Source organism: Hemiscyllium ocellatum, chromosome 1 (assembly GCF_020745735.1).
Source record: "Hemiscyllium ocellatum isolate sHemOce1 chromosome 1, sHemOce1.pat.X.cur, whole genome shotgun sequence".
Taxonomy (NCBI): domain Eukaryota; kingdom Metazoa; phylum Chordata; class Chondrichthyes; order Orectolobiformes; family Hemiscylliidae; genus Hemiscyllium; species Hemiscyllium ocellatum.
The window spans coordinates 161,610,639-161,633,562 of record NC_083401.1 but is presented as its reverse complement, the minus strand read 5'-3'; the positions used below and the strand labels follow the sequence as shown (position 1 = coordinate 161,633,562).

At 39.9% G+C, this 22,924-nt stretch overlaps 1 protein-coding gene across 5 annotated transcripts in view; it reads left to right on the top strand.

Annotated features, from left to right (window-relative positions):
• Nucleotides 1-22,924, top strand: part of nr3c2 (nuclear receptor subfamily 3, group C, member 2) — a 314,785-nt gene that overhangs the window by 209,625 nt on the left and 82,236 nt on the right. For all 5 annotated transcript variants that reach the window (XM_060827287.1, XM_060827277.1, XM_060827295.1 and 2 more), the window contains 2 exons: nucleotides 6,342-6,458; nucleotides 17,927-18,247. In XM_060827287.1, the coding sequence (XP_060683270.1) occupies nucleotides 6,342-6,458; nucleotides 17,927-18,247 (438 nt within the window). The remainder of the gene's footprint in view (nucleotides 1-6,341; nucleotides 6,459-17,926; nucleotides 18,248-22,924) is intronic.

Genomic DNA, 22,924 nt, shown 5'->3' with positions numbered 1-22,924 from the left:
GGAGATGAGGAGAAAGTGAAGACTGCAGATGCTGGAGAGTCAGAGTCAAAAAGTGTGGTTCGGGAAAAGCACGGAAGGTTAGACAGCATCCGAGGAGCAAGAGATGAGGTTGTGTATATGAGCGAAGAGTGCTTCTCAACTGTACTTTAGCACTTTAACAGTTGTTTGTATCAGTGGCCTTGTAGGTTCGCAGTTATCTGATGGCATCTCAACATCCTGTTGGGTTGAGGTTATGCTAAGACAGTTGTGGGTAGCATAAGAATGTGGTTAAGGACATTCACACTGAGATAAAGCAAAGAACTGCGGATGCTGGAACTCTGAAATAAAAGCAGAAAGTGCTGGAGAAACCCAGCTGATTTGGTAGCAACTGCAGAGAGCAGAACGGAGTCAACATTTTGAGTCCAGTGACCCTTTGTTTTATTGCAGTCACAATAAGGACTGAATCTTTGTTGAAGAGATCTGCTCACTGTTTCTCTGTCTTTGATGAGTGCTCTCCATTCTTAGCTCTAGTTGTAATGGAACCATGAATGTTTAAGCTGCAGATTGTCCTGACTGCTGAAGCATCTGCACATGTTATGGCTGTTGGTGAACTGGACTGCTGGAAATGATTTAAAAAAGCTAAGACTTTTAAGAAATACTTTACTGGAACTGGAGTAGGGAGAATTCTGACTTCACTACACACTGAAGAAGACTGTTACTGCATTCAGCATCCTCCAGATTACCCAATTGTCTCTCTATCTCCCCAAGAATCTCCCCATCCTAACTACTGCAACCACACTCAGGACCTGTCTGAAGGTCACTGCCAATTATGCAGTGACTCAAAATAAAATACTGATTCAGTGATGAGTCATCCAGAGATGACATACTTTACCAACCTGCCAATCCCATTTGATTAACAGTCATAGAAACACTGAAAATACAAGCAGGTGTTGACCAATCTCTGTGGAAGAGAATTCCACAGCTTTATTACCATCCGAATGAAGAAATTTCTCCTTATCTTGGTGTGAAATGACCTATCATGTATCCTGAGACCAAGATGTATTGTATTTGGACTTGCAGAAGACATTTTTAAGCATGTTATGGGCTTAGGGTAGGGGACGAGTCTAGGTGGGATGCTCTTCAATGGGTCGATGCAAACTCGATGGATGAACAGGCCTCTTGCTACGCTGTAGGGATTCTATGATTAATTTTTAGCCATGTAATGATATGTTTTATATTCTGACCAATCATGTGAGTTATCACTCATCTTAGCAAAGTTTATACTTTCTTCTTAAGTTTGAAGCCTTCCCCAGATTCTTTAATGAACAATAGATGGTGGGTCCTCCCTTTGGAATTTTTCTTTACAGTAAGAAATACATATATTGAGTATTCTTAAATATTTTCTTAAATGTTTGATACAATGATCAGTCCTTATAGAGACTGAGTGACATTGCCTGTGATGAGATGGGTGTTGAAATCAAGCAACAAGTGCAGCAAGCCCATCTTGACATTGAGATAATCTTGCTCGATCCCTTTAGATATTTTCTAATCAACCTATATATCTGTCAAACAGGTGGGACTTGAACCTGAGTTTCTTGGCTCAGGCTCAGGGACATTACCACTATGCCACAAGAGCCCTCTCAGTCCATCTTTTATGTTTTGCACAAGTGCTATAGTAAGATTTTTATTAGGTAACAGTAAGATGCCAATTGAAGGAGACTAACACCTATTAAACAAGTTAATTTCTTACTTATCCTTATGCCATCTCCATATTTATCAATCCATACCTTCAGTCCCTTCATCCAAACCATTTATCTAAATTGTAAAAAGGTGAGATCCCATCAATGATCCATTAGCCTGCTCTCTGTTTTCTGTTATCTAGCTCATCTTCTGTCATGCCATTGTGTTATCATATATGCTATGAGATTATATTTTCTGCAATAACCTTCGATGTGATATCTTATCAAATGCCTCTGGAAATCCAAGTGCAGAATATCCACTAATTCCCCACAGATTGTTACTTGTAGAAAGAATTCCTTCACAAAACCATATTGGGTCTGGCTGCCTTAAGGTCCAGATTCATTTCTTGACATTGAGGAGGGAACTTAACTCATGATCTGGATGTGCTACAACCAACCCAGATACTTGTATTAAAGACAAAGAAGAGTAATATTGAACTTGAAACATTAACTCTATTTCTCTCCCCACAGATGCTGCCCGATCTGTTGAGTTTCTCCGGCATTAACTACATATGATCAGGACTTGAGTTGGAAAAGAATGGAAAATAATCTGTTTTCCAGCATTGCAATCAATCGCTTTGATGAACACAGATGGCACATAAACATAAAATTGTTCATAGGAATTAAAAGCCCGGCTTTAAATATAGATTTTTTTACCAAAGGTACATAAACAAGGGGCTTCTCTTAGACACATAATCTCATTTCCTGATACACTGACATACAGACTAACAAAGGATGTAAACTGATGCAATGTAAACTGAAACACCCAGTAGATGATTCAAGCCACTCCATCCACCCCACCCAGGAATTCCTTAACATCATCAAAGACACCAAGGTAGACGACAACAAGATCATGGTTTCCTTTGATGTGACGGCTCTATTCACATCAATAAACATCATCGTAGCCAAAGAAACACTGGCCTCACTGCTAGACAAACCAAGGACACAAACACCTGACCACACCATCTCCATCAGCAAGGACAGCACCCTAAAGCTACTACAACTGTGCCTCACAACCCACTTCACCTTCAACAACAAGACCCGCAAACAAATCAATGGGGCGCCTATGGGATCACCAATATCAAGACTCTCAGCAGATGCAGTTATGCAGAGATTAGAAGGAAAATCCCTTCCCACAATCCAGCCCAAGCTTTAGGTCCGTTATGTGATGACACCTTTATTATCACGAAACGCAACAAATTAGAAGAAACCCACAAACACATAAACAGTATCCTTACTGGTATAAGGTTCACCAAAGAGGAAGAGAACAACAACAGACTCCCCCTTCCCAGACCACTCAGTTGAACAAAGCCAATGGAGAGCTGCAGAACAGGGGTTACAGGAAAGCCACTCACACTGACCAGATACTCAACTACAGGAGCAATCATCCCAATACCCACAACCAGGGCTGCATCAGAACATTATTTAAATGAGCCACAACACCCTGCAGCACCCAAGAACTAAGAGAAGCTGAGGAAAACCACCTGTACAACGTACTCAGGAACAACGAGTACCTGGTAAACACAGTCTGCTGATTCCTACACAACAGAACTAAACAAGAAGACAACACGTCCCGAAACTCTGGCCACCCTGCCATACATTAAAGGCATCTCACAGATGGCGACCAGACTACTCCAGCCCCTAGGCAGCATGGTAGCCCACAAACCTACCACCACACTGAACCAGCTCCTGATGAATTTAAAGACCCCTTACCAACAACTAGGAGAATAAATGTCATGTACAAAATACCCTGCAAGGACTGCAACAAACATTACTCTGAACAGATGGGCAGGAAACTAGCCACCAGGATACATGAGTACCAAATAGCCATGATAAGACATGACCAACTATCACTAGTATTCATACACGCAGACGAAGAGGGACATCAGTTCAACTGGAACAATGCATCCATCCTAGGACAGGGGGCTAAACAAAGAAATGCACGGGAATTCCTAGAGGCCTGGCACTCAAACCAGAACTCCATTAACAAACACATCGATTTGGACCCCATTTACCAACCTCTCAGAAAAAGAACCGGAAGTGATATCACCCACCACAACAGACCAAGACAGATAAATAGCAAGCGGGACAGAACATCAGCACTTCATCTGATGATGTTACCTAACATGATGATGAAACAGCTGAGAATAAATCTACCAGCTCAGTGAGCAAACCTACAACCTGAGCTATAAATCTTCTCCAAAATCTCAGATTTGTACTTTAGATGATTTTTCCAGGGGAGCAATAGCTAGCCCTTGGTATTGTTAGACTGAAAATAATACTTCAAGGATTGCCATTTCTATTTTTATAATTGTTTATGTATTTGACTAGGAATATCTGTCATTGATGTCATAGACAAACAATGTGTTCGTATGATCATCTTCATATTTTGACAGAAGTGTTAATCTATAAAAATATTAGAGTATAGTATCAGTGCTGTTGGTTCTTTCCATTAACTGTTTCAATCTTTTAACAACGACTAAGAAATTGTGAACTATAATATTAGAATTACACAGCTTCCTCTTAAATTACTGGCTTGGGTATTCAATTTTCATAGATTTGACTTCACAAAGATTTTGAAGTATAAGGGTTTTATATGTCAGAAGTACAAATAGAAATGCTTCACAGGATTCCCATGAAGATGAGTTTTCACATATCTATATTTTTCTTTACCTGTTTCATAACCATTTTGTCTAACAACTATCTTATTTATTTTACTTCAAATCTTGTAATTTGGTGCACTTTACGTCTACACTCTGTGAGTCACTGTTATGTTTTTGTCACACATTTTTCACCAGTATTTTTCTACAAAAATGTGATTTGCTTATATAAAATTGTCAGCAATAATTATACAATTGTGCAGACATGGCTTTGGGGGAGGTGAGGCCATAGGGAGTGGAGGAAGGTAATGGTGTCAGAAGCAAGGAGCAGGGGTTGGCTCTCAGCAGTGAACTCCCCTACCTTAGGTCCAGACTCTCAGTCGTGCATAAATTAGTGCAAATTGAATAATTCTGCCCTCCTTCACCCAGCAACCTCCTAACCTGTTCTGAAGAAGGGTTACGGGATGTGAAACATTAACTCTGCTTTGTCTCCACAGACGCTGCCAAACCTGTTGGGTTTTTCCAGAAATTTCTGCTTTTGTTTCTTATTTCCAGCATCTGCAGTTCTTTGGGGTTTTTTTTTTGCTTAGCTCCCTACCCTCGCTGGTGGGCTAATTCTTTCTTGTCTTGCCAGGAGCTGAAGTAATTGCAACCCAAGTGAGATGAGGCCTTCAGATAGTCACAACTTTACTATTTAAGGGTCTCAATTTATGTCTGGCTGGAAATGTTGGGATTGTGCCTTTGCAGCCAGAACCTAACTCCTGTGGTGACAGCAAGGCAACATGTATCTTCCATCATGCCAACTTCCCCAACTTTCTGTGGAAACATGATGTAAGCATCCCCATTTTCCTCTCACACAAAATAAAACAAAGAACTGCAGATGCTGAAAATCTTAGCTGTTTCTGGCAACTGAATATTCCTCAGGAAGAGGAGGGAAGGAAACTATTCATCTCTAAGTGTCATCATTATTACTTACCAAACACTGTCTACAGAGTTAATAAATGGTATCTAAGTAAAATTATGATGTAAAGAACCATCAAATCCACATCTGGAATTACTCGATGATACATGGAATTTGAAGTTATTGTTTCATCAGGGTGACTTCAATTTTGGTACAGCTCTTTAATGCCACAGTCAAATACTGCTTTGGTATCAAAAGCAGTAACTCTGTCCATCCCTCTGGAGTTCATTTTTGTTCATGTTTGGGCCAAGGTTGTAATGAGGAGAAAGTGAGCTAGAGTCGCAAATTGTGATGCTGGAAAAGCACAGGAGGTGAGGCAGCATCCAAGAAGCAGGACAGTCAGGGTAATAGTGATAGGTCGGTTGGGAGAGTAGCCTCTATTATCATATATTTGCCTCCATTACTACTACCCCCATCTGCATCTACCTATAGCCTTCCCCCATCCCCCTATTTATCTCTCAGCCTCCTTCCACCCTCACATTCCTGATGAAGAGCTATTGCCCAAAATGTCCATTGTCCTGCTCCTAAGATGCTGCCTCACCTCCTGTGCTTTTCCAGCGCCATACTATTCGACCTGGGTTGTAATGGTCAGAAGCCAAGTGTTTCCAGTCATCTAACATGGAACATCAGTGAGCAGATTATTGTTGAGTAAATGCTGTTTGGCAGTACTTGTGATGAAATCTTGCCACATTTTGTTGACGTTTGAGACTAGACTAATGGGGTTGGAATTGACTAATTAGTTCTGCTTTTACCTTAGTTGGGACATACCTGGATAATTTTCCACATTGCTGAGTGGTTGCTAGTATTGTCTGAACAGTAATTACTTGTACTTATACATATTTATGAGGTTTTGGCACTGCATGCTCTGCTTTTATGCCATTTTTAAGTATTTTGCGTGGTGATGATTATTGTATGTTTTCTGAATTCACATAGTAACCTAGAAAGCATAAATCCAGGCAACTGATTCACCAAACTGACATGAGCCTATGTAAGATCGAGTTATTTAGCTGTTAAAATAGTATCTTATTGACGACTTACATTTTACTTTTTTTATCTAACCAGGGCAACAAAACTACTTGTGTGCCGGACGAAATGACTGCATTATTGACAAAATCCGCAGAAAAAACTGCCCAGCTTGTCGATTACGGAAGTGTTTTAAAGCTGGGATGAACTTGGGAGGTAATTTTGTTTCTTTCTTTAAGTAAACCTTAGCAGACAGAAACCATTTGTCATCCACTTTTAAAAAATATGATTTTGCTTTCACAAAACAATGCCTTTCTTCATCAGGAAAACCCTCCTTTCTTAATATGACTCTATGTGATAATACCATTTCTTAAGTATCCTATATTTTATTGTACCAAAACACTCAAACATGTTGCCGAACAAGGTGACAGCAAGGGATAGCATACAGTTCTACTGCCTCTGGAACCCTAGGTCAAATCATGCCCATGGTGGGTTGGATACAAGCCTTTCTGCTCACTGGCTGCTGTGATATAATTTGGACTATTGGCACCACAGTGATGAGCTGTTCCTAATTTGACACAATTTTGTGTAAAGAGATCATAATGATGGCTGTTGTGGGAAGTAGGTTTGCCATAACAAAGCACTTAAATGCCTTCATGTGTTCAGAAACTTATTTTAAAACAGTGATGTATTTAAACTGTGTAAAGTTTATTTATTAGTATGACTTTCTATTGAGATTACTTGCAGAATCCTACTTTTAGTTACTTTTGGGTAGTTAAAATCAGTCTCATGGCAACACCAAGTTATCTCATGAGAAAACACATAGGCAGGAGACTGAATCATAGAATGCCTACAGTGTGGAAACATGTCCTTCGGCCCAACAAGTCCACACCGACCCTCCCCTATACTATTATAGGACCATTCCCCTATACTATTATCCTATTATCCTATATTTATCCCTGATTAATGCACCTAACGTACACATCCCTGAACACTATGGACAATTTAGCATGGCCAATTCACCTAACCTGCACATCTTTGGATTGTGGGAGGAAATTGGACCACCCGGAGGAAACCCACTCCAACTGAAATAAAACAAAAACAATAACAGCTCTCAATAAGATGTTTCTGTAGTTTAACTGAAAACACAGAACCACTTCCACTGAAAAACAAAATCACTCATGAAAGTAAGATAATTTAAAATGATATTTTAGTTTTTTTATAAAATATCAATATTTGCATTCTTAAATTAACATTTGGGTTTAACATCATAGTATCTATAACAATCCTGTACAAAGCAGCATTACAATACATGAGAATTCTTTTCAGTATTTCCAGAAACAGACAGTGATCAAATACATTTATGATTTTGACTATATTACAAGATCTAAATATTTGCAAAATAATGGAGTGAAATCCTCAAGTGGTTTAGGAAGTGTTTTAACAATGCATGTTGAAAATTGCCCATTCATTCAGAATTGCTGTAAAAATTATTCAAAAAGCTAATGAGATGTTAGGATAGATCACAGTGACATTTGACTGCAGTTCAGAATAAATTATTTCAGTTTTTCTTGTCAAGACTAAATTTGGTACCTGAGCAACAACATTAAAAATTTAAAAGCTTGTCATCAGACTTTGCCCACAGGAGAACATACTGGGAATTTTTGCCTGTTTTTCCATGATTTTCCATCTACAATGAACCATGAGGAGTGCGCCTCCAAAGTTCAGATCTGCAACTCTGAAAGCTTTCCATTATTATTAAAATAATCCATTATTATTGAAATAACCTTAGTCCTATACACCTTTTTGGTACTCTAGTTTTAGAAGAACATTGGTCCATTGTGTAATGTTTGAAGTGAGCTGGAAATTATGGCAAGATATAGGGAGAGTTCAACTTTTCTGAAGACCGTATCGATCACATAATTTAAAGGTATGTAAAGTGTTGACTGGCATAAACAATATGGATGTAATCATACCATTTAACATAAATTGTGCAATTACAATACAGCATAGATTCACACTGAGCAAAACTTATATATCACTGGCCATTAGGAAGATTTTCAGTGCTCTCAGAATACTACAAACTGGAGAACATATCTGACAATCATAACATGATAGAATTTCAGGATTAGTTTGAAAAGGAGAAATGTGGATCCTAAGACTAATGAAAGGTAATTATTAAGCTGTGAAGGCAGAGCTAGTTAAAATGGTCTTGAATATTGAGTGAAAACCTAGAACAATGGAGACACACTGATAGACTTTTAAGGATTACTTACTAAATCACTGTTAAGAAAAAATGAGAAAGAAAAATTGCGAAAGATGCATCATTCTTAGCTGAATAAGGAAGGATCAAATTACAAGAAACACTGTACAAATCTGCAGAAATTAACAGTAAGTCAGAAGATTTGCCAGGTTTTAAGAACCAGCAAAGAATTACTAAAAAAAAGAGGAAGGAAGTAGAGTTTGAGAGGAAGCGAGCTGGTAATATAACCAGATGACCTTTCTTTCAAGGGGCTTAAAATAAGTAGCTGCAGAGATACTAGACGGATTGATTATAAACATCCAAAATGTCATTACATTATATTTCCCAGCAGATTGCAAAATAGCTAATATAACATTTTTATTTAAGGAGGATGTTAGAAAATAACAAACAAGCCTGTTAGCCTAATATCTATTATAGGGACATTACTAGAAACATTCATTGAAGAGATTATGGTATTAATTTGGAGATGCTGGTGTTGGACTGGGTGGATAAGGTTAAAAATCACTCAACACCAGGTTATAGTCCAACAGGCTAATAATGCAGATTAAGTGATTGAAAAGTGAGCATGGCAGAACAATGGCATGTCTAACTGACAAACCAGAAAGAACAGAGAGTCCTACTGAAGTGGGATGGTATTATAACCTCCCTTGGCTGGCTTGGGGGACGATTATCGGCCTCCTCAGTAGCATCCTGTCCATTATGATCTCCAGGTCTCTGTCCACAATGCAGAACGCTAGTTTCTAGTGTCTGGGACAATGTCATGAACAGTACAGGGCAGCTCCAGACTACCAACACTTCACCTGGTGCACAACAGCCTTTCCAAGGCCAAAGATTCCAGGATAACCCACCAGTAATGAATAATTATATGGCAAGTGGGAGCATTGGGCTAGCATTAGATGAGGGCACCGTAGGGATGTGGTAGGTAGTTAATGTCGCAAGTTATCGTAATTATGCAAGAAAAACCTCAGAGGGAAACCTTCTAGGAAACTCAGCACAAATGACATTTAGCTAAAATATGAGAAAATTGTGCCCAGATTCTGCATAAGGACATCCTAAGTGAGTGCACGAGCAAAGATCTGACAAATGATATCTAATGGGGAAAAAGGTGAACATATACGGCAGGAAGAATAGAAAATTAGTATACTATTTAAATAGAAATGTATCGCAGAGCCTGCTGGCAAAGATCTGATGTATAAATCATTCAAAGTTAGCATGTAGATACAACAAATGATTGAGAAGAAACATAGAATATTAGCAGTTATTGCGAGAGAATTGAATATGAAAATAGGTAAGTTTTACTGTAGTTTTATAGAGCTTCAATGAAAACATATCTGGAATGCAAACACATTCATAGCATACATCAATCAACTTTGTCACCTCCTCAAAGAATTCTATTAGGTTTGTAACACATGACCTTCCCTACATAAATCTATGTTGCCTATCACTGATAAGCCCATTTTTTTCCAAATGGGAATATATCCTATCCCTCAGTATCTTCTCCAGCAGTTTCCCTACCACTGACATCAGGCTTACAGGTCTGTAATTACCTAGGTTATTCCTGCTACCTTTCTTAAACAAGAGGATAATATTGGCAATTCTCCAGACCTCTGGGTCCTCACCCGTGTTCAAGGATACTGCAAAGATATCTGTTAAAGCCCCAGCTATTTTCTCTCCCACTTCCCTCAGTAACCTTTGATAGATACCATCCAGACCTGGGGACCTGTCCACCTTAATGCCTTTTACAATACCCAAAACTTCCTCCCTCCTTATGCCGATTTGACCTAGAGTAATTAAAGATCTATCCTGAAACTCAACATCTTCCATGTCCCTTTCCTCAGTGAATAGTGATGCAAAGTACTCATTGAGAATCTCACCCATTTTCTCTGACTCCACGCATAACTTCGCTCCTTTGTCCTTGAGTGGGCCAACCTTTTCTCTAGTTACCTTCTTATTCCGTATGTATGAATAAAAGCCTTTGGAATTTTCCTAACCCTGTTTGCTAAGGATTTCTCATGACCCCTTTTAGCCCTCTTACTTCCTTGTTTCAGATTAGTCCTACATTCCCGATATTCCTCCAAAACTTCATCTGTTTTCAGTCACCTAGATCTTATGTACACATCCTTTCTCCTCTTAGCTAGTCCCACAATATAGATCATGTATTCCCAGCCTAAGCAATATGGAAGCAATTGTGCGTCTAGTACGTATAATATAGCCTAACTAGAACCATGCTTCCACAGGGAACCTGATCATTGTGAAAGGACAGATCTTAGATTGCTTCCCTAACTAGCAGTGCCCCAAAATGATCCACTTAGCTCCGTTAAATTTAATTATGCTTATCCCTGTATCACTTAACCTTATCCGTAAGGTTAAATTCTGCACATTTATCGATATATCACCCAGTCATGTCCATATTTTTACTATTTAAATGAAATTCAAATGTTTTATTTAAGGCTTGAATCAATTGCTTTCATTGGACCACTATAAGAACACATAACTTAAGAGAAAGAGTAGCCCTCTGAGTCTGCTTGTCATTCAGTAAGATCATGGCTTGTAATCCCAATTGTACTTTCACAATTACGACTTAATTCCCTTAACTGTCAAAAATCTATCTCACATTGCATTGAATAGATCCAATAATCCAACCTTCACTGCTTTGAGGAGAAGAATTCCAGATAGCAAGGACTATCCAAGAGAAAAACATTCTCCTTATCACCATCCGAAACGGAGACCTCTTATTCTTAAATTGTGTTGCTATGTTCTAGTCTATCCCACAGTGTAACCATCTTCCACTCTATCAAGTTCCCTTACGATTTCATATGTTTCAATAAGATCACTTCACATTCTTCCAACCTCCAGGGGATATAGACCCAAATTACTCAACCCCCATTATTCAAGGAATGAGTCAAGTGAACCTTCTATGAGGTTCTTCTCTAAGAATAATTATGTCTCTTAGGAAGAAGACAGAGGGTGGTAGTGGAGGGTTGTTTTTTCAGTCTGGAGGCCTGTGACCAGTGGAGTGCCACAAGGATCAGTGCTGGGTCCTCTACTTTTTGTCATTTACATAAATGATTTGGATGCGAGCATAAGAGATATAGTTAGTAGGTTTGTAGATAACACCAAAATTGGAGATGTAGTAGACAGTGAAGAAGGTTACCTCAGATTACAACAGGATCTGGACCAGATGGGATAAATGGGCTGAGAAGTGGCAGATAGAGTGTAATTCAGATAAATGCGAGGTGCTGCATTTTGGGAAAGCAAATCTTAGCAGGATTTATACATTTAATGGTAAAGTCCTAGGGATTGTTGCTGAACAAAGAGACCTTGGAGTGCAGGTTCATAGCTCCTTTAAAGTGGAGTCGCAGGTAGATAAGATAGTGAAGAAGGCATTTGGTATGATTTCCTTTATTGGTCAGAGTATTGAGTGCAGGAGTTGGGAGGTCATGTTGAGGCTGTACAAGACATTGGCTAGGCCATTGTTGGAATACCACGTGCAATTCTGGTCTCCTTCCTATTGGAAAGATGTTGTGAAACTTGAAAGGGTTCAGAAAAGATTTTTGATGTTTGCCAGGGTTGGAGGATTTGAGCTATAGGGAGAAGCTGATTAGGCTGGGGCTGTTGTCCCTGGAGTGTCAGAGGCTGAGGGGTGACCTTATAGAGGATTACAAAATTATGAGGAGCATGGATAAGATAAATAGGCAAAGTCTTTTCACTGGGGTCAGGGAGTCAAGAGCTAGAGGGCATAGGTTTAGGGTGAGAGGGGAAAGATATAAAAGAGATCTAAGGGGCAACTTTTTCCACACAGAGGGTGATATGGGTGTGGAATGAGCTGCCAGAGGAAGTGGTGGAGGCTGGTACAATTGCAACATTTAAGAGGCGTTTGGATGGGTATATGAATAGGAAGGGTTTGGAGGGATATGAGCCGGGTGCTGGCAGGCGGGACTAGATTGGGTTGGGATATCTGGTCGGCATGGACGGGTTGGACCGAAGAGTCTGTTTCCATGCTGTACATCTCTCTGACACTATACTCGACAGAAATTTTCAGCTGGGCTGCAATCCTGAGAAGTTATACCTGAGGCTGCTACAGGTGTAAGGAATGTACTCATCCCAATTAGTCTTGCATTTGCTGCATACTGTCAGAGGCTAAAGGCAGTATTTGATGGCATGCTTGTTTAATAGGGAGGAAGCACATAGTTTCAAAAGGCATATTGTTTTGACTCTGTTTTTCCTCAACACAATGCACCCCACGTCCCCAAACTTTACATCATAAATTGATCCTGTTAGCTTACACTCTGTATCTTCCCAGTGTGGCTATTTTTAGACCGGTGCTTGAGAGGGAACAAGTGAGTCAAGATGTCATGCTGCAAAGTATCAGGAAAGACAATGCAGACTGCAGCCAGCTGAACCTCATAGATTGGGGCTCTTAATCTGGTCCAATCAGGGAGACATGGTTGACAGAAAAGAATGAATGGCAGGGATATTGTGCCTGGAATGCCTGACTTAGTGAGAGTCAATGCTAATTGTCAAAGGCTATGCATTTGTAAATAAAGGATGATTGATGATAGGATGCCGGCCTCTGAAGAGTTATTTCACAGTCACCTTAAGAGTTTTATGATCCAGTTTCCTGGCTGGCGACATATAAAAAGAGATGAAAGGGAAGCAGGATGTTCTTCATCACATAACATAAGAACTAGGAGCATGAGTAGGCTGTCCGGCCCTTCGAGCCTGCCTCGCCACTTAATAAGATCATGGCTAATCTTTTCATGGACTCAGCTCCACTTACCCTCGTTTTCACCATATCCCTGAATTCCTTTATTTTCCAAGAAGTATCTACCTCAGATTAGACTTACAGTGTGGAAACAGGCCCTTCGGCCCAACAAGTCCACACCGACCCGCCGAAGCGCAACCCACCCATACCCCTACATTTACCCCTTACCTAACACTATGGGCAATTTAGCATGGCCAATTCACCTGACCCGCACATCTTTGTGACTGTGGGAGGAAACCGGAGCACCCGGAGGAAACCCACGCAGACACGGGGAGAACGTGCAAACTCCACACAGTCAGTCGCCTGAGTCGGGAATTGAACCCGGGTCTACAGGCGCTGTGAGGCAGCAGTGCTAACCACTGTGCCACCGTGCCGCCCACTCAGCTTTAAAAGCAGTTACTAAAAGCAGTCAAGAAGTCAACTACTTCACTGGGATGGAATTCCATAGATAAACAACCCTGTGGGTGAAGAAGTTCCTGCTCAGTTCAGTTCTAAACCTGCTTCCTCTAATCTTGAGGCCATGCCCTCTTGTCCTCGTCTCATCTATCCATGGAAGCATCCTATCTATTTCTATTTTATCGATTCCCTTCATAATTTTATATGTTTCTATAAGATTCCCCCCCTCATTCTTCTGAATTCCAACAAATATAATCCCAATCTACTCAGCCTCTCCTCATAAGCCAACTCCCTCAACTCTGGAATCAACCTAGTGAACCTCCTCTGCACCCCCCTCAGTGCCAGTACATACTTTCTCAAGTAAGGAGATCATATCTGAACACAGTACTCTAAGTGTGGCCTCACCAGCACCCTGTACAGCTGTAACATTACTGCCCTGCTTTTAAATTCAACCCCTTTAGCAATGAAGGACAAAGTTCCATTTGCCTTCCTAATTATTTGTACCTGCAGACCATTCATGCACAAGAACACCCAGGTCTTTCTGCAAATCAGCATGCTGGAACTTTTTACCATTCAAGTAATAATCTATTTTGCTGTTACTCCTACCAAAATGTATGACTTCATGTTTACTAACATAGTATTCCATCTGCCAGCCTTTTGCCCACTCACTCAATATATCTATGTTTGTCTGCAAAGTTTCATAGACCTCTGCACACTTTGCTCTGTCACTCATTGTAGTGTCATCAGCAAATTTTGGCACCGTAAACGTGGTCCCCAACTCCAAATTGTCTATATAAATTGTAAATAATTGTGGTCCCAACACCGATCCCGAGGCACACCACTAGTCACTGATTGCCAGCCAGATAGCACTTATTTATCCCCACTCCTTGCTTACTATAAGTCAACCAATCCTCTATCCACGCTAATACTCTACACCTAACACCATGCATCCTTATCTTATGCAGCAGCCTCATGTGCAGCACCTTTTCAAAGGCCTTTTGGAAATCTAAGTACACCACATCTACTGGGTCCCTGTTGTCCACCTTGCTTGAAATGTCTTCATAGAATTCCAAGATTTATAAAGCATGACCTGCCCTTCATGAACCCATGCTGTGTCTGTACAATGAGACAATTTCTTTCGTGATACCCTATTTCTTCCTTGATAATAGACTCAAGCATCTTCCCCACTACAGAGGTTAAGCTCACTGGTCTATAATTCCCCATCTTTTGTCTACTTCCCTTTTTAAACAGTGGCGTCACATTTGTTATTTTCTAAACTGCTGGGACTGCCTCAGAGTCCAGCAAAGTTTGGAAAATTACAGTCAGTCCTGCAATTTCTCCCACCATCTCTTTTAGTAATCTGGGATGCATTCCATCAAAGCCAGGAGACTTATCTAACCCGAGCTCCATTAGCTTACCCAACAGTAGCTCTTCCGTAATAATAATTGTTTCCCGGTCCTCACCTACTTTTGTCTCTTTGTCACTTATTGGCATGTTTATAATATCCTCCACTGTGAAGACCGATGCAAAGTACCTGTTCAATGCCTCAACTATTTCATCATATTCCATAACTAACTGCCCCTTCTCATCCTCTAAAGGACCAACATTTACTTTAGACACTCTTCTTTGTTGTAAATAGCTATAGAAACTTCTGCTATCTGTCTTTATATTCTGTGCTAGGTTTTTTTTCTCATACTCTACCTTACTTTTCTTTCTCGCTCTTTTTGTGGCTTTCTGTTGACTTTTAAAGTTTTTCCAATTTTCTAGATTCTTGCTGTTTTTGACTACTTGGTTAGCCTTCTCTTTCGCTTTGATAGCCTGCCTTATTTCCTTAGACCCATCCTCTTATTGTCCTCCTCTTATTACCCCTCCTCTTATAGTCCTTCCTTCTCACCAGAATATACTTTGCTGAGCACTTTGAAAAATTTCTTTGAGGATCCCCCACTGCTCGTCAACTGTCACATCATAAAGTCTGTTTCTAGTCTCCTTTAGCCAGGTCCTCCCTCATTCTATCATAGTCCCCTTTATTCAAGCACAGGACCCTGATATTGGGTTTTATCTTCACACTATCCAGCTGTAACCATACTATGATCACTCCTTCCAAAAGGATCCCTGACTAGAGGTCACTATTTATTCCTGTCTCATTACACAGGACCAGATCTAGGGTGGCTTGCTACCTCATCGGTTCCATTACACACGGTTCTAGAAAACTATCACAGATACACTCAACGAATTCCTCCTCAACGCTACCCTGACTGAACCGGTTTGACCAATCTACATGCAGATTAAAATTCCTCAGGATAATAGCGTACCATTTTTGCAGGCATTAGTTATTTCCTTCTTTATTGCCCGCCCCAATGTGATGTTATTATTTGGTGACCTATAGACCATGCCTATCAGTGACATTTTCTTCTTGGCAGTCCTAATTTCCACCCAAGTGTGTTCAACCTCATGCTCCATAGAATCTATATCATCTCTCAGCAACCCCCTGCTGACCTCCTTGAATATCAGAGCTACACCACCTCCCTTGCACTTCTGTCTGTCCTTCCAAATAGTCTGGTATCCCTGGATATTTAATTCCCCGTCATGACCATTCTGCAACCATGTCTCCATGATGGCTTCCAAATCATATTCGTTCACAATGATTTGTGCCGTTAACTCATCAACTTTGTTACGAATCCGGTGAGCATTCGGGTAAAGTGCCTTTATGCTAGCTTTCTTACCACCATGATTCTCCTGAGTTATCCTTCATTTTTGCTTCTTTCATAGTCTGCCTTGAACTTAAACCCTCCTGCATACATGCTAACCTGTTGCTTACCTTTTCAATTATTACCATACATTTCCTTTCCCTTCCCCCGACTCACAAGTTTAAAGTCCTGGTGACCAGCCCATTTTTTTCTTTTGTTAGAACACTGGTTCCAGATAAGTTCAGGTGGAGACCGTCCCATCAGTACAAATCACCCGATTCCAAAACTGATGCCAATGCCCGTGAAATGAAACCCCTCTTTCCCACACCATTCCCTTAACCATATGTTTACTTCCCTAATTTTCTTGTCCCTAAGCCAATTTGCACGTGGCTCAGGCAATAGTCTGGAGATTATGACCCTTGAGGACCTGTTTCTTAATTTTGTTCCTAGTGCTCGATAATCCCAGACAGCTCCTCCATCCTACTGTTGCCTATGTTGTTAGTCCCAACGTGGACCACAACAACTGGATCCTTCCCCCTCCTGCTGCAGTATCCTTTCAAGCCGATCAGAGATTTCCTGCACCTTGGCACTGGGCAGGCAACACACTATGCGGGACTCCCAATCTGGTTTGCAAAGGATACTATCTGTCCCCCTAATTATAGAATCCATTGCTGCATCTCTTGATTGGTTCATAGAAACTTGCACATTTCCTTCACATAGGAAATGTGAGGGAGGAGGTCTGGAGATGGGTCCTTTGCTAAGTTACATGAACGAATAACTGTGAAGACAGTGACTTCTGAGTCCAAAAGAACATTTTAAACAAAATATTTAAAGCAAACTATTTAGTGGCAGCTTTTGGACCACTACTAGACAAGCAAGAAATCCAACATCTGTCTTTTCACAATAAGCAGCTTCCCCGTGGAAGCATGGTTCCTAGTTAGGGCATATTCCATGTGCAGTTCCCATTTGCAGACAAAAATTGGACAAGAGCAACTTCTATTCTAGCCCTTGTTCCTGTGTTAAATTTCATTGTGAAGGTCCTTTCTGTGCTCAACCTCTGGGCATTCCCTGTAGAGTTAATATAAATCTGACGATGTGAAAGATTTCATAGCTGTTGCAAATATGTCTTTTCTTTTGGTGTTCTACTTTTAAATCCTGCAGTAGCCTGCAAATCTGAATGTCTGATGGAAAACTCCTTGCGATTAGGCACCCTGAGGCAGGGACTTGACATATTATGGAAATAGACTGACGCCAGCAACTTCAGTAGGAATAGGTAATTTCTTGGTCAGCAGAAATAAATTGCACTGTGCAGGTTTTTTTATTCGGCCTTTTGTGTGTGCAAAAATATTTAGAATCATGTTGCCTACCAACAGAAAAATTAATATTTGTTAGATTTTGAGTGGTTTTCTTGGCGTCAGTAGATTGTCCATGATATTATTCACAAGATACCATTGAAAGTCCTTGGAAATGTACACAACTTCAGTTATCAAGTACAGGATCTGGTATAAACGCTGAAGTAAGATACAAGAACACCTTAAAAAAAACAGTTATTATTATTTTCTTTCTCCCTTAGCACGCAAGTCGAAAAAGCTGGGAAAAGTGAAAGGGCTACATGAAGAGCAGCAGCCACCACACAGTCCCAAAGAAGGGATCACATTCACTGCCCCTTTACCAGAACCTACAGCGAGCACTGCACTTGTTCCCAACTTCTCACATATGCCACCACATATCCATCCATCCTTGATTACTATTCTTGAAGCCATTGAACCTGAAGTGGTTTATGCATCTTACGATAGCAGTCAAGCAGACACAACCAATCACCTGCTGTCCAGTTTGAACAAGCTGGCAGAGAAACAGATGGTTCGTATTGTGAAATGGGCAAAAGGCCTTCCAGGTAGGATTGCAAAGAAACATTTAATTTTCATTTCTACAGAATGTGTGTGTCATTTTCTTACCCTTTGAATGCATGCTAATACTTCTATTTTAACGATGGAATTGTATTTTTCCCTTATATTACATGACTTTTCTAAAACACAAGAGTCTGGTAATAAACCACCTAAACTTTCAGACACTCACATGTGCATTTATCTAACTGCATATATATGGTGTTTATATACAGAGCTATAGGCAAATATGACAAAAATCTTATAAGATGATGATTACGCGAAGTTGCATTTTCAAACACTGGGTAAATAACAGAATGTATTTCAATCTATTAGATTGAAACATGATTTTCTAATACTGGGTTTCCAAATCTGTGGACACTAATTGTATTTAATTATAAAACAATGATTGAATATTAGATGATTTGGTATGAAAAATAATACTGTCTTAATATGATAACTTCTCAAATAGAGAAAAAAATTGACGACAGATTAATTTGTAAGATCTACACTTGCATTTAGTATGTAGCACTTTTCGCACAGTAAAATTTCCCAGACATTGGGTAAGAAAGAATGTTTACAAGTTTATACATGGCTACAAAATTCTTTGGGGGTTCTGTCAGTGACCTGGTGGAATTATCACATTACAGTTATAAAATCCCTCAAGGAAATGGTGGAAAACTGAGAGTGATCTTATCACACCAGTGTGATTGGCACCTATTTGTCATTTTGCATTAAATTGACAGAAATAAAATGGGGAAGTTAACACCATAATTTTGCACACTTACCTCGGACTAGAGTGGCATTAACTCTTTGAAACATTGTGCATGGATATTTAAGTAAACATGCATGTACAAAAGATTTCTTTTAAGGTTTGACAATGTAAGTTTGCTTAAGCATGCAACCCCCTTGAAGTGATTCTAATGAGGTCAGCCAGCTAACCTTATGGAACATGAGATCCCTGATTGGGTCTACTGATCTGGGCACTAAAGGAGCCCTGGCTGACAGATAAAAAGAATAAGTGCCGGAGATACTAACAATATGGTACCTGACTTTGAATGAGGTAGTACTGAGGTCAAGGACTGTTCATGCATAAACAAAAGGGTGATTTGGTAACAGGATACTGCCTCCATGGTGTTATTTTGCCTCTCATCTATGATAAATTTATTTGAATTGAACCAAATTAGGTTCATAAGTATGAATGGAACAATTTGAATCAGTACCTGACCCCCTAACAATTTGTGGTAGAGCATTTTCAATAGTACCATAGCTAGATAGTTTTGACTTTGCAATTGATTTTCTAATAGGTAGACTCCATTTTAAGTTTTGATTAAGTGCTTCCTTAATCTTCATATTCCACACCTTTATTCCTCTGTATTTGTTTTCATTGCTAGTTGCTATTTGAAACTACTTGATTTAAAAAGTCTATTATGTCAAAACTAACTAAGTTTGGTCATTAACATATTTTGTGATGTGCCATCTCTGATTTATGAAATCCTAAAGAACATTGTGCTGAGGCAAGCTGTAATTAAATTTGATATGTTCAAAAGGATTTTGAATTCCCTTGAACAATTCTGCCAGTTTATGAATTGCATGGTTGAATCACATACTAAAGTACAAAGTTGATAGTAAGGGAGAAAAACTTGGATTAAAAGAGAGTGGTGGCAATAGGAGTGAACAAACAGGTAGACCACACTCTGTGTGAATTATAGGTGGATTTACAAGCCAACATGGTTTCTAGCTTTTGTTATTTTTGTTCCTTTTTATCACTTTGCAGTACTTATTGGTGCCTATAGTTTGCAAAAGGTATGTGTGTGTGTATATATATAAATAATATATATTTTTTAATATATATAATTATTTATTATATATATATTATATTATTTATTATATATATTATATTTATTATATATATATAATAAATAATGTGTAATTATGCAAGTCTGGATCTGACTGAAGATCAGCATTCATGTCAATAGGAAATCTGGAATGAAAACAGAAAATGCTGGAAATATTTGGCATGTTAAGCACCATCTGTGGAGAGAAACAGAAATAATTTTGCAGGTAGCTGAACTACAATCAGTAAAAAATATTCTTCTTTGAAATTCAATATTTTGTGAATGGAGAAAATGGTCTTGTGGTCTGTCATGACCTGATTAATTCATTTTTTAACCCTCATTATTTATTTTTGAAGTCCTGGTGACCACCCTAATTAATCAGGAAATGTTTGTCACAGAAATTTGAGAGTGCATACATGAGGATCAGTGGTCGGCACAACATCGTGGGCTGAAGGGCCTGTACTGTGCTGTACTGTTCTATGTTCTATGTTTTCTAAAATTTCGTATTCATTTAAATTCTTACCACACAATAATAAGCTCTTGTGACTTTTTTGGACTTCCTTTCACTTAACAGTTGGAAGGGTTTAATGGAAGAATTTGCTGGCATTTTATGCCTATGTGCTGATCAAAGTTTTAGCCAATGAAAATCATTTACAAAAGTTTTTCTAGAGCTTTGAATGAACACAAACATGAGACTTCTCATCAGTATTTCATTACTAAAATGACATCTTGATGAAAATTTATGTATCACTTTGATTTACTATTTAATGGGATTGAGTAATAAACAAAAGTCAGTTATTGGTGGTGGAAATTTCTGGTTAATGCATTTAGAGAAAAGTTGGTTGCTCAAGTCTTGAAATTTCCTGCAGGATGCCTTCACTTTCACAAAGGTCATAGAAGACTTACATGTTGATAACAATACCATACATTCTTTGAACATTACTAACCTGGTCACTAATGTACCACTCAAAGAAGCCATTGACCTGTGCTTTGGGTCACTATATCATGGCAATCTCAATGCATCGCTGCTGAATCATTTTGATTGAACTCATGCACTTTGAAACTCAGTTCAGTGTCAGTGTCACTGCCTATCCAAATAGATAACGCTGCTAAAGAATCCCTTCAAGCCCAAGCTTTGAAAAAAAGCAGTCAAACCAGTTCCCTTTCCTCCATGTGCCAGTTGAAAAAAGGCATTATTCAAAGGGAGAAATGCTGCAACGCAAAGGGACTTTGGTTACTAGTGTATCAAATACACAAAGCTAACCCACAAGAGCAACAGGTAATCAGGAAGGCTAATGGAATGATGGAGGAGAAAGTGAGGTCTGCAGATGCTGGAGATCAGAGCTGAAAATGTGTTGCTGGAAAAGCGCAGCAGGTCAGGCAGCATCCAAGGAACAGGCGATTCGACGTTTCGGGCATAAGCCCTTCTTCAGGAATGAAGGGCTTATGCCCGAAACGTCGATTCTCCTGTTCCTTGGATGCTGCCTGACCTGCTGCGCTTTTCCAGCAACACATTTTCAGCTAATGGAATGGTGGACCTTATTTCAAGCCGATTGGAGTATAAGAGTTGGGAAATCTTACATCAACTGCTGCTGGTGTGACCACATATGCAGTACTGTGGGCAGTTTTGGTCTCCCTACGTAAGGAAAGATATTATTTGATTGTTCAGAGAATGTTAATTCGGATGATTCTTAGCATGGAGGGATTGCCCTTTGAGCAAACGTTAAGCAGGCTGGGATTCTAGTCATTACAATTTAGAAGAATGAGAGGTGAACTCATTGAAACATATTGGATTCCAAAGTCACTTGACAGTGGGAACAGTGGAATAGTCTCTGAATAAAGGGGCGCCAATTTAATACTGAGATGAGGAGGAATTTCTTCCCACTATGCGTCTACATCAGACCTGAAGAAGGGGTTGAATATCGAGAGAGGCTGGTCTCTTCAGGGTGGAGCCTGTGTGAATGTCACTTATATCAAGGTGGGGAACGAATTGCAAAACAGATATAACATTAGGTATGTTTAGAATATATTCACAGTAATGGTGATTGAAGAATAGCACAGTACTTGACAAAGAAGCTTGGCAACAGGGACATGGAGCTCTCCTTTTCACTGCATGAGTGATCACAGTTCTCACCTGCTTTGGCAAGGATTCTCTTTTCATAGGGAGTGAACAGATAAATGTTGGGCACCCCAGCACCTCTCTTTGCCCTCATTTCTCCATTGCAAACTGTTTTCTCCTGGGATGATACTTGGGAGGGGGCAGAATGAGATGAAGGTGCCTGGCTCTGCTGTTCATGTTGATGCCCATGCAGGAAGGGTGGAGTGCCAAGTACGTAAGTAGGAAGACCAGATGGCATAAAAGGTTAGCAGTCTTGGGGGTGTGGGGTATGTGAGTGCAAGTGAGGGAAGATGCTGCATGCAATATTAGGAATGATTGACAGTGAGCCTTGGTGGAAGGTGCATGCACTGGCAGAGTTAAAGGGAGTGTGAGGTAGTGGAGAGAACATGAGAACTAGGAGTCTGAATAGGTAATGCACTCTCTCAAACAGTTAGTACAGTATTTATCATTGCAGAGCACAGAAGGTCATTAACCTTTTTCCTGCTTTGTTGGGTGTTCCTCCAGAACATGGACACTGCACTGACATGGGTGTGGTGGCTGGAAGGATGTGGTGTTGTGGTCTCCTCTGGCATTCCTGAGGAAAAAGGACAGCCCTCATGTCCACCACTATGACCACCAGGATTTCCAGATTCCTGTCAGCTAAGTGGGCTGCGTCAAATTCTTGGAACCACATTGACTGCAGTGTTTCTAGCCAACCGTCTCCAGGTACAATGGAAGTAGCCAATGAATAA